This window comes from Trematomus bernacchii, unplaced genomic scaffold (genome assembly GCF_902827165.1).
Source record: "Trematomus bernacchii unplaced genomic scaffold, fTreBer1.1, whole genome shotgun sequence".
Classification (NCBI taxonomy): Eukaryota; Metazoa; Chordata; class Actinopteri; order Perciformes; family Nototheniidae; genus Trematomus; species Trematomus bernacchii.
The window spans coordinates 12,742,672-12,755,043 of record NW_022987739.1 but is presented as its reverse complement, the minus strand read 5'-3'; the positions used below and the strand labels follow the sequence as shown (position 1 = coordinate 12,755,043).

Here is a 12,372-nt window from a genome sequence, read left to right as displayed (position 1 = left end):
CCACCCACAGGAGCAGGGGGTGTCTGTAAATGCACGGCTGTGAATTATATAAAGTGGGCTGGGAGTGGGCACTTACTCACACACACCCTTTTTCATATGTTCCTAATACACACAAGTGTTTATCCTTGTCGATTATTGTAGTATACCGTTTTTATTCTTTATATACTATTTTATTTATTTGTATGTCTCAACTTTTCTATGTTGCAATGTTGGAAGGGCCTGGGTCCGAAGTTTATCTGAAACGTTATACATGATGATTTTCCAATTCAATATAGTTATCAAGTATAATTTATATTCATATTTATGTTTTTCAATTTTTAGTTTTTTAATATTTTATGGCATATGTCATTAAGCTTGTGGTAACTTGTCTGTTGTGTTTACATTTTCTATCGGTGTAGATTTTTAGGGACGGTCCCTTAGTGGAGAGCCCCTGTTCAGCATTAAGGCTGAAGGGAGAAATACTACTCTGTTTGGTGTGGAAACTGCATAAAATAAGCTTTAAAGTGAATCAGAATTCATCTTATTTAATTAAACCAGCCTTTTATAAAACTGACTTGTAGTTTTTTTTTCATCCAAGCAAATTGTACAGCTAAAGTGTCATTTAATGAGGGTGGATCTTTTTTCTTTCAGAACACATGAGGAGCCCTACTAACTGAATGAATGATAAATTGATTTTTTAACACTAAACAAGAGATAGTAAGATATCACCAGACTGATAGAAACTACTAATGCTGAGTTGCAGACTTGATCTTTGGTTTATCTTGGTTTGGATGTTGTTGTTTTTATGAACATTAAAACCAACATTAAATGCTGAAAATAAACTACATTCAAGATATTTCTAGCCACGGTTCAATGAACTCTCGGCTTGAAATTGTATTTTCTGTCTTCGTCACACAATTGTTGACAGCTCCCAAAAGTCACCAGTCATATAATCTCTTTCCAAATCTGATTTCACAGTGGGATTGCTGACTGCAGTGACTGGTTGCAGCTGCTTACTAAAATAAAGAGCTTGAGATATTTAAAACAGAAAAATGATCCTCCCCCTGCCTTCTCAGATGTAATGGTATCCAGGAGAGAAGCGTGTGTGACACAGTAAGAAATACAAATTAAATGGGCCAACTTTGTTAATGACAACTGTAACCACTTCACACTTCAAATTAAACATCAACATAATGAAACACTCACTGATACGTTTCAGCCTGGGTGTTGTCAACACAGGAAATTAATAGTTTTATACTCCCTATGATGTCGAGGAACAAAATGAAAAAGTTTATGAGAACACAACAAAGTGCAAAACATAAATCAGTTTTCAGAAATAATCAAGCTTTCAACACTTTGAAAAAAGTTTTAATCACTCAAGGGTTAATATTAAAAGCATTTTGTTCTACCTAATGTTCATATCTTCAAGTAAAATAAGAGTTCAAAGTACATTACATAACAGAAAACTCACACATACATATTTTGGGCAGTGTTTTTCAGCCTGAAAGTGTTTTTTTCCATCTAATACATGTGTTCATGATAAAGTGATTCATTTATTTGATGTTGATCATTTTAATGCTTCAGTTTATGTTCTTGTATATGGAGAAAAATTCATCAGATAATTGAATTTGAACTTAGAAAATATTTAAGGGGAATAGACAAAACGAGAACATCACAAGACTTTACAAATAAATGTTTAAGCGATGCTTCAAAGTTAGGTTCAATATTAATGAGTCGTATCTGTCAGCCCTATAAGTTGTATTCATTGAATCGATGTTTGTTATATCATTACCTCTGCTTGTTTGTTTTCATTTAATAACAGGATGTATGAAATTATGCAGTTTACTGCCAAAAAAGGTTTTAGCTTTCATTGAGCTCTGTGGGTATCCAGCCTTCATTAGTAGATGAAGTTCACATTTAAGGTACTTGTAAGTATTTTAATCATATGACTAAAATGAATGCATTGGTTTTTTTATAAAACCAAACAATTGATCGATTTATGAAGTAAATAATCAGTAGAAAAATCCTTATTAATCAAAAATAACCATTAGATAATCATTGATTAGGTCCACTTCAACCAACTACAACCGTAAAATATTTGTTCTGCATTCATTATTTTACTTTCAAATACTTCAGTTCGGTTTCCTGATAACAGTATGTTATTAGTACTTTAAGTAAAGGGTCTGAATCTTTATATATACAGTCTATGGTCTGAATACTTCATCTAGGAGTGGCTGTATTTGTTTGTACAACTACGCCCTCTAGTGCCAAGTCAGAGCAAACCCAGAGGATTCCTGGGTACCACACCAAAGGTCTACAGTACACTGTCATGTTAAACTTTACAAAATTATAATTCGAGATTTTTTTAAACATTCACTCAACAATCTCCAAAACTAAATCTCAATCATCATCTTTTTTTATTATTAAAATCCTCTCTATTTATCCTGAATAAATGGGATTCTGGTATTTAATATCTTTGCATAATGCTTATCACTTGATTTCATATCTTACTTACAAAAATTGTAAGTTACATGTTTCGAAGCAAAAATTGGAAAAGCCTTATTACAGACTTTCAAAGTGTAAATGGAAATTAAACAGATAATCTGCAGTGTTTGATAGAGTGCTTGAAAGTCACTAAGTACATTTGACTTTATGTCAATGCAATCACATTAATCTAGTAATTTAATTGAAATAAAAAAGATAAAATAACATTCTAAAATCACACTTTCACTTTTGATATACTCTTAGATTTTGTTGCTTCTACTTCTGTAAAAATGTAGCATTATAACTCCAGGAGTTGTATTTTTGCAGTTGAGTATTGCTACTTTTACAACACAAGTGGAATATCTGAATACTATGATATTCATACAATGTTTATCAGGGAAGATGGTACATACAAAAAGGGTGCACAAAGATTACATAATCATATAAGGAGAAATATTTGAAATCCTTTTAATAGATGCAGTGATAATTATAAATAATTGCTGTAGCACACACATATCATTAAATACACAAAGATGTTTTTGACTAGTATATAAAGCTGTCAGAATATTTTAGGCTTCTCCACATGTTGGCACAAGTAAATCATCTGAGTTCATATTTTACAGGCACAACTACTTCTATTATATTTAAAAAGTTGGCAGCGCCCCGCCGTGTTGGGGTGAACATGACCAAAACAAGTTCATGTTGAACTGGAAGTCTACAGTACACAGAAGATGACACCATGTGAGATGAACTACGTGACATTCAGAGAGAGAAGTTTAGAGCCTGAGAAATGTCATTTCAACGCAAACAAACACACAAACTTTGGTTGACAACAAAATGCACCATGTCAAGTTTTTTTACACATTGTTTCCAAAATCCAGTCAAGTACAAATGTAGAAAAAAACATAGAAACTTGTATTCATAAGGCAGAAGTGCTGTTGTAAGAGTTAATGTTCATACAGAGTCAAAACTCTGCAGGCTTTTATCATCAAAACAAAGTAACATGGTTTTATTTCTACCAGTGTAACACATCTATTGGACATTCTACATTCTACTTAAAACCATAGTAACAATATTACATGTTTATGTAAAAAAAATATGCTTGTAATGTTATGCTTGTGTGTAAACCTAGTGAGCATGTAGCAAGAAAGCCTTAAATACATCGAAATGTACAGACATAAGCAGTTTATGACTATAGTACAGTTCCTTTACTTGTCTTTGATTATTGACTGATATCACACTCACACCTCGTGAGCAACCTGCTCAGCCACAGTGCTGCCATACTATATATACACAATCATGTACTTTAGTCTGTACCGGGGAACAAATGTTCCTAATGCCGAGTAGTCGAGGTGATAACACTTGACAAAGCCAGCAGAGAAAGACAAAATGAAAGAAATATCCAAGAAATTGTACCTTAAAAGAAGAAGAATCTTAAGAATGACTTTCCCAGCAAACAATTGACTTCTGTACCTCAGATGAAGAGTGAGGTGTCTGTGCATATAATGTAGAGATTATACATGTTCATGCCTCACACCTCACCACTTATACTAATCCTACAGGATGACCCTACAGGCAGTGATATATTTCCTTATGCATACCTCAGTCTTAGCACCTTTGCAAAATGTCTCTATGACTCCTTGCAGCCTGCAGAGCTGCACAGATACATTTTATACAAGTCTGTTATTTAAGTAATTATTCCATTACTTTTTAGGTTCATATTGTCATTATGTACTGTTCTGAATTTGTGCTTGGAAAGAAAGATTTCTTACTTAACAGTAGTTTCTAAATTCTATCATTTGCACTGTGAAAAGGGACAGATAGATCAACTCTTGACTAACCGTTGCTCTAATATACAACTTATAAATGAATTTGAATGCTAATCTCAAGGATTATGAACTGTTGCCATTTGTTCTTTGGAAATTGAAACAAGTGTGATTTGTTTGTAATATGTATACCTAGTTGTGAATTCCAGATCAACAATCAGGTTGTGAGGTTAGAATATTCTTAAAATGAAGAATTAACAATCAATATAACATTATTATGTTAATTAATTGACTTGGAAAACATTTGATCCCAAGAATGAAAACAGTAGTTCAATCGAGCCACACAGCTCCATGATGCTTTCTTTTCACACCAGACAACAACATTTTTGGTTGAATTAAAAACTGCTTTTTCAACACAGACCATTTTCTGTTTGGCAGAAATTAAAGCATTTTGCCTGAGGATAAAATCAAAAGGGTTATTCTCAAGGCAAGGAAATTGTAACTATGTCACCCTCATGTACTCAGGCTTAGCTAGGCTTTGAGCTGAATTATATCTGCGGCATACTCACTCAACACATGCCAACAGTTAGCATGCTAACATGCTAATGTTTAGGATGTATACCCGTCTGCATTCAGGCGTTGATAAACTCTCACGTATTTATGGATACAGAAACCAGAGACCAGACAGAGGAAAAAGGAAGGAAGGAACCAGGCGGACGTTATCCAGACAAACAGATTTATCTCCACCTGTCGGAGCGCCTGGCTGCCGCAGAGCTCTGAGGAGGAAACATGGCTCAGCTCATCTGCTCCAAGTGTGCCGACAGCAGGAGCCCAGGAGGCAGGAACTCTTCCTGCTTGTTCACCACTTCAGTCTGACGGGACCCGTTGTAGTCGCTGCCTGAAGGTCCAACAAAAAAAAAATAGACTTTGATCTCTCTCATGCGACTGAAAAAACCTTTAGCTGGCCTTTTACGTGCAGCCGGACTGTGTCAATACGATTACACAAACACAATAATCTAATTTGTATGAAACGTAGAGTTCAAAAGCTTTAACACAACTGTTTGTGTGCTGAGGTCAGGTCTTTATAAGTATGTATGTCAATTATAAGCAAGGCATTGATTTGCATCGATGCATTTCAAACACAAATATTAGGAAGCGATAGAAAGCATTATTTTCCACTCACTTGCAGAGACGAGGTCCATGTACTGGCAGACGGCGTGAAGCAGCAGTCTCTCAAAGCTGATTCACAAACAGAGATATTATTTTCCCCTCAGTGTTTTCTAACCATTTGTAGAAACAATCATCAAGTTTCCCAACATACATCAATAAACTTGGTCTCTGTGTTTGTTTAATGTCGATCATTTGAGATTTTTACCCTTCCTGTTTTGTTTAATGTTTGTCCTGCTGTTGCTTCCTTCCTCCCTTCATTGTGTGGGTCATGTCATCTAATACAAACTGGTTTTCCAGGTAGGGAAACATGACCAAGATGTATCACCCAGAGCTATTAGCCTGCATGTCTGTCAGATGAAGTGTAAACAACAAAAGGTTGCTGCGTCGGTGGGTTCTGTTGTTTCAGGTACCCGTAAGAGTGGAGACAGGATCCAGGAAGTTCAGGGTTAGGGTTCATCCATGAGGGGAGGCTTATCAGATGACAACATAGAAGTTGGGCATTTATAATACTATGGAAAGGATTTTAAATCATCCTACATGATGTAGCTTTTGGAATGAAATATGTAGGTGGAATACTAAAGATAATCGTTTTATTTCGATTATGTTGTTTTCATAATCGTTGCAAGCCAAAATCGTAATTGCGATTAAAATACGATTAATTGAGCAGCCCTACACTGAATATAGAAAAAGGATCTCTACCTGCTGGCTAGGTTGGTTGTGTAAACAGAGTTGGGCTGAGCGATGAAGAAGCTCAGGACGTTTTCCTCAAGTATTTCCAGAGTTCCCTGTGAGGAGAGAAACAACACATTGGGTGGCAGCCAGGAGGATCAACCTACATCCCATCATGAGACCTCAAGCCTGGTTTGTGCTTGAGCCAAATACTGAACCTCTTTCTTGATGAGTCATGGTTGTGGTTAAACATGTTTGTCATTTGAAAAAAATCTGTGACAGCACGTCACTGTTTTGACGTCAACTAGGAAAAGGAAACAAATATTTGTGTGATGGTGACTGCGAGACAACAAGCTAGTGAAGCCTCTGGGTTTGATGCACAGCAGAGATGCAGGAAGGACTAGTCCACCAGGTATTTGATCACCGTACGGACAGAAAACTGATCACAAGTTGAGACTTTGACTTAAAGGTCACATATTATGCAAAATCCACTTTTTCATGTCTTTTATACATAAACCCTCTGTGTAAATTGATTCTGAACGTTTCAGGAAACACTTCAGAGACATGTTTGTATATATCTGAGACCTATAATATATTGATGAAAAACAGTATAATAGGGGAGCTTTAAGTTTAAAGCCACTGTAGGTACTGTACGGAGAAGATGAAGCTCACCATGGGGATTTGTTTCCGTTTGAGAGTCGCTCGCAGTCTGCGATCGATCCTCTGGAAGCAGTCCTGAGCGCTGAAGGCAGGATTTACTGTGCAGAGATGAGTGAGGGTCATACAAACAGCCGCACTTTACTCAACAGCCAGCTTACAATCACAAACCGAGATGCTCACCATTCCTCTCGTCTTTGAGCGGGCCGCTGGTGCTTTTCTTCTTGGCCCCCTCCAGCTCCAGCAGAGACAGCAGCTTCTCCTGCTCCTCGCCCGAGCAATTCATGAAGTCATTCCATGGCTAAAAGAGAAAGAGAATAAAAAGCACATTTTTAACATATATTTGTTTAATGAGCGCTTTTAGATTCTACTAAGATGTGATGTTTGGTGCAAGACAAGCTATTGGTCTCTGGCTTTTGTCAGGAGTTGAAAAGGAAAAACCTTCCCCAAAACTTGTCTGTCTTTGATCGTTTTTAGTGTTGGGAAAAACTAAAGAAATCCAAAACCAAGACAGACTTTAGATATACTCTGAGCCCAGCTGAAGACAACTTACCTCTATGTAGTTTGCGTTGGTGCAGGCTTCAGTGAAGATGGATGGGATCGCTGGGTTACTGCAAACCTCCAGATCATCTTTGGTGCACTCATCCTTCTCAAGAAGATTAGCAAGATAGCGTGCTGGAGAAGAAGGGAAAGAAAGACATGGACAGTTGTGATATGAACAACACTTAAGGACAGATTTAGGATTTAAAAGAGGTGATGACTCAATGTAAATGTTGTTTTTCACTGTTTAAGGCACTAAGGCAGGTCTTTAAGGATTGTCCGGCATTGCTCATCCTGCAGCAGATAACAACATCATATCATTTATAAAAAGATCTTACTGTTCTCTAGTCGGCGAAGGCTCTTCTTGCCTTTGGCTCGAGGAGTGAGGTCAGAGTTGCGGATGGCTTGGTTTATATAGAACTGCTTCTTTTTGGTGGGAGACACTCGCTTGGCTGGAGAGTTGGGCAGGGAGCTGCATTGACGCTCCTCTATCAGGCTGAGAAAACAGAGTACAAATGTCACAATAGGTAATTTAGTCACACAACTTCTAAAGAGGAAGTAACAGTAACAGTAATTGTATGAAACTATGACTATTTTACCATTCCTCCAATGTCTTTAACCACAAAAGTAAAAGGCATTCAGAAAAAAGTGTAACCCTTCAGTTTTGAGGAACATACAGTATATCGGGTATGAAGGAGGGGTGATGGTGAAAGGCACAGCACAGGAGAAAGCACACTTAGTCTATTGCAAATGATCTGAATGACAAGGTGAAACGTTGCATCAGTACAGCCATGCAGTATATCATTACAACATAATGTTATTGGCAAGGAAAGAGTGGTTGTGAAAGATGATACCCTATTACTTAAACCACCCTTAGCTAAGAGCTTTAGGGTGTATAGTATCTCCTTTATTGTAATGTGCTGCTGGTGTCTTATCTCTGCAGTATTTCTAAATGCATCTGAGAAGTAATGGCCTCCTGCAGGAGCTGCAGATGTAGGTCAGTGGGTGTTTCTGCTGAATTCCTCTGCCTGTGTGTTGCCATTTTTAGCCTGCAGGTTGTTAGCAACACTACAGCCACATAATCTGATGTCATCTCTGCCTGTCTAGTGGGGTTTATCCAACACTATATATCATATAATGTCCTCTTTGAAATGCAAACCTTAGCAATCGTGAATCTAAGTAACCAGGCAGAAGCATTGATGCAGTTTTAAACCATATTTTAAATGTAAGCAATATGTTCTTTGAACTGTACATGCTAGCGAGGAAATCTCTAAATAATACGAATAATCTGTGTTGTAGCAAGTGCCAAGTGAAGGATTTATCAGATCAAGTAGAAACACCCAGGCGAGATTTAACCATGAATTTAAAGAGCCACAAACAAGATAATCCAGGTTTGCGGGTTAGCTGCCAGCTGTTAAACGGCTAACATACAGATGATTTAACTCCAAGTAACGTCAACAAATGAGCATGATTATCAACATGGCTATGGCTATTTAACTGTCATCCAAGCTAAAGCTAACTAGCATGCTAGCGTTATTTTTACTCACATATAATCCTGTTCTTCATTATTTGTCAAAACCACCATTTTATTCCTGCACAAAAACGGGAAGAAAAACACGCCTTGTATCCTTACGGACCGTGTAGAAACAAAAAGACGCAATAACGAGGGAAAGAAAAGTTTAAAAGGTGAGTTTGGCAGGGGTTGTTGTGGGAAGATAGCGTCTCGGCTGCTAGCCTGACAGTGAACACAAATAGAGTTGAAACACAGAGCGGAGGAAACGAGGAGCTCTCACTCTGTCGCTATAGTTACATGTTGTAATGCTTCAAAACATACAATCACTTTAACAATATCAATTATATTAAACACATTTAAAAACATTTGTATTTTGTAAACATGTTTTCCTCCTTCAATCATTATTTTACCATTTACTTAATGTGTTATTTCTGTAATAATAACAACATATAGCCTATGAACATTTGTATCGCGTTAGTTACACAAATAGGCCTAACTGTTAACAATATTATAGTCGTGGGTTGTAAACGACAATCTTTTCCACCTGTTTATAGGTTTATACCTGTTACATTGAATAATATCTTCACGTAAATACACATAGGCCGCCTATTTATCTCTGTCTGTTTTGTATTCTAAATACTTTGAACTTTAGCACATCTCAGAATATATTTTGCCCACTCCAGCCTATCTCTTTCGTTATTTTCAACATTAACATTGTATCTAATTAAATACATAACTACAAATAGTATTTATTTAAAAAGTAAAAAATAGTATTGCATTATTTTTGACTCTATATCTTGGTTTTTGTCTATGCACCACTAACCAAAGCAAATGTATTGTGCGTGAAGAATTCTGATTCTGATTAATGTCTGGACATGCCATGCTTTGACAGCATCACAATGACGTTTCCTGTGGTAGTTATTATGTTTTTAAATATAGGTAGAAATGTGCATGACAAATGTTTTTAATCAACTCCTGGGTGATTCATCTCGTCAATAGACAATCTTTGACATGCCTCAAACAAATTCCTGTCATAATTTACAAGTAAAACTGCCTCTGCCACCTCCATCATTTTTATAATACAGCATCAAAGACTGGGTTTAGCTCAGACATATTTCATCCTTTGATATCATATATATAAAAAAAAAAAAAACATTGCCTCCCAAATCAGGTTAAGGGTGACTGGAGTTTGTGTGCATGTTACCATAACAGCCAGTTTTATAGGCCTGCAACATCTAATTGTTCTGTGCTTTTCTTTTCACTGCTGCTAGAGAGAAAAGGAGAGCTGTTCAGTTTGTTACGTCTGAGAGAAACAAAACACAGCAAAGGACATTTCTTTTTATATTTAAAAAGCATTTGCAAGAGATGTTTGAACCACACCATTAAAGATTCTCAAAAGGTGTTTTTATACAAATGTTGGAATGATGAGAGAGAAGAAGACAAGGACGATAAAACTAGAAGAACACGAACCAGACGCTTTTCCGATGATCGTAGGTAAAATGAAGATATCACTTCCCCAGATGAGAACCGTGAAATCAAAGGAGAAGATTAAAGTCTCCGCCTCAAACTCGATCTCAACCAAGGCTACTACATGTGAGACTTCAGGGAATAAAATGAGGCTTTGTGTCAACCTGATGCCTGTCCTGGCTGCAGCCAAGGAGAACGTGGAAGAAGAGGAAGAAGAGAAGAAAGAGAACAACAGCTGCATAAATCAAAAAGACACAGAAACCAGCAGCACAGACGAGTCAGTGGAACAAACACTTGATTCTTTCCTGGGATTACATTTGGACACTGATAATGAACAATCACTAAATGCTGGCTCTGTGCTGCCACCTGTAACTCAACCTAAATCTGCTGCTGAGTTTTGTGAGTGTCAGAAGAGATGCCATACTCCTCTGCCTCCTATCAGATTATCTGAACAAACAAGAGGCATCTCTCCAAACGTCACTACAAAAGACTGCAGAGGCGACGGGTTGGTTAAAGGACAAGAAGAAGACTGCAGGTTCTGGATGGACAACCCCATGGTCTCTAAAAGTGTGAGTACCTACTAAACCAGCTGAATACACAATAATGAAGATAAAACATACAATAGGAAAACCAAATAACACTTTTTCACCAATGATTTTGAATGACTTTTCCATGACCTTTACCTAATTTTCCATGACCAAAACAATTACTCTTTCTCAGCCACTGAAAATGGTTTATTTTAACATGCAACAGGAAAATGAGGTCTGCATATGAAACATGTTGTGCCTATCTAAAACAAATCAAATAGGCTTACTAGCTTCTACACGCTAAAGCAACTAAAATCTCTCACCAGCAAAATACCTCGTCAGTTAAATGCCATTTTATGTTTCATTACTATACAATACAGTATTTATTATCATTATAGTATTACTATTTCGGCGATTAGCTAAAATATAAATTATATTTGATGCAACTTTAGTTACATTTCCATGACTTTTCCAAAACTTTGGGAAAAATAGTGTTTTCCATGACTTTTCCAGGGCCTGGAATTTGCATTTTGAATTTCCATGACTTTTCCAGGTTTTTAATGACCGTAAGAACCCTGGATATAAACAAATAGAAAAAGGCATCATTTTTCATTGAAAATGGAAAACAAACAACAAAAAAGTGGACAAAAATAATGATAGGTAAAGAAAATGAAAACAGAAAAACCAAAACGTTTACCTTCACTGGAAAACAGAAGGGATCATCATGAACTTCTGCAAAGAACATGATTAAGTCACAATATGTCTGTGATAGGGTTAGGGTTAAAACATCCTCACCCTAAAGGTCTGACTGACTCTCCTCTCTCTCTCTGCAGAGATCTCCAGAGTTTCGTCTTCCTGACATCTCCCTGTCCAGCCTGGACGCTCTGCTGCAGATGGTCACACAGAAACTGAAGAGGAAGAGGAGAGGAGGTGATGAAGGGCCAGCAGATCATCTCCTGGTGGCTGTTGGAGAGCAGCACATGAGAGAAAAGAGCGCCACAGAGGACGGAAACTTGGCCAACATGTACGTACGCGTGGTGGTTTTGAGAATCTTGTATTTTACTGTAGATAATACCAAAGGGGAATACAGTAGTACATTACTAGGGTTACATTTAAGCTACGGCATTGTTTATATTTTATTTGAAAGTTAAATTAAATATCATCAATTTAAGACTGTACACATATATAATAGCTATAACAGAGGTGAAAATTGTGTAATTTTTTTGTTTTTTATGTATAGGATTATTACCTTAAATTATATACGAAACCTTATTTATTTATTATGTATCCTTAAGAGCATCTAACACTCATTTTAGAGCCCCATAATGGTCTAAAAACTACTGGAATATAAGCGTGGCAATATTGGTAGATCCAGTGTGTAGAACACCGTCCATTACATTTGGTTTCTCTCTTGTCTTTGAACAGTGAAGCAGTAGCATCAGTGAGGAGATGTCGTGTAAACAGATGATCCTGCCTCCACTTTTATCTGCATCAACACCGATGCTCAGCCTCACAATGACGAAGATAAACCTCCCGACTTCCAACGCACAGCAGTGATTCACCGAAAACAACAAACTGGATGCACAACATACAGCACAGC

General features: G+C 37.0%; 1 protein-coding gene across 1 annotated transcript; it reads right to left on the bottom strand.

Annotated features, from left to right (window-relative positions):
* Window positions 1–2,907: 2,907 nt before the first annotated feature.
* r3hdm4 (R3H domain containing 4) lies at window positions 2,908–9,006 on the bottom strand. Its single transcript, XM_034147747.1, has 8 exons — window positions 8,813–9,006; window positions 7,604–7,761; window positions 7,279–7,400; window positions 6,909–7,026; window positions 6,741–6,826; window positions 6,099–6,184; window positions 5,413–5,468; window positions 2,908–5,127 (listed from the first exon to the last, which is right to left on the bottom strand). Exons 1-8 carry the CDS (start codon window positions 8,848–8,850, stop codon window positions 5,024–5,026), a joined length of 768 nt encoding a protein of 255 aa, XP_034003638.1. The 5' UTR covers window positions 8,851–9,006; the 3' UTR covers window positions 2,908–5,023.
* Window positions 9,007–12,372: the final 3,366 nt, after the last annotated feature.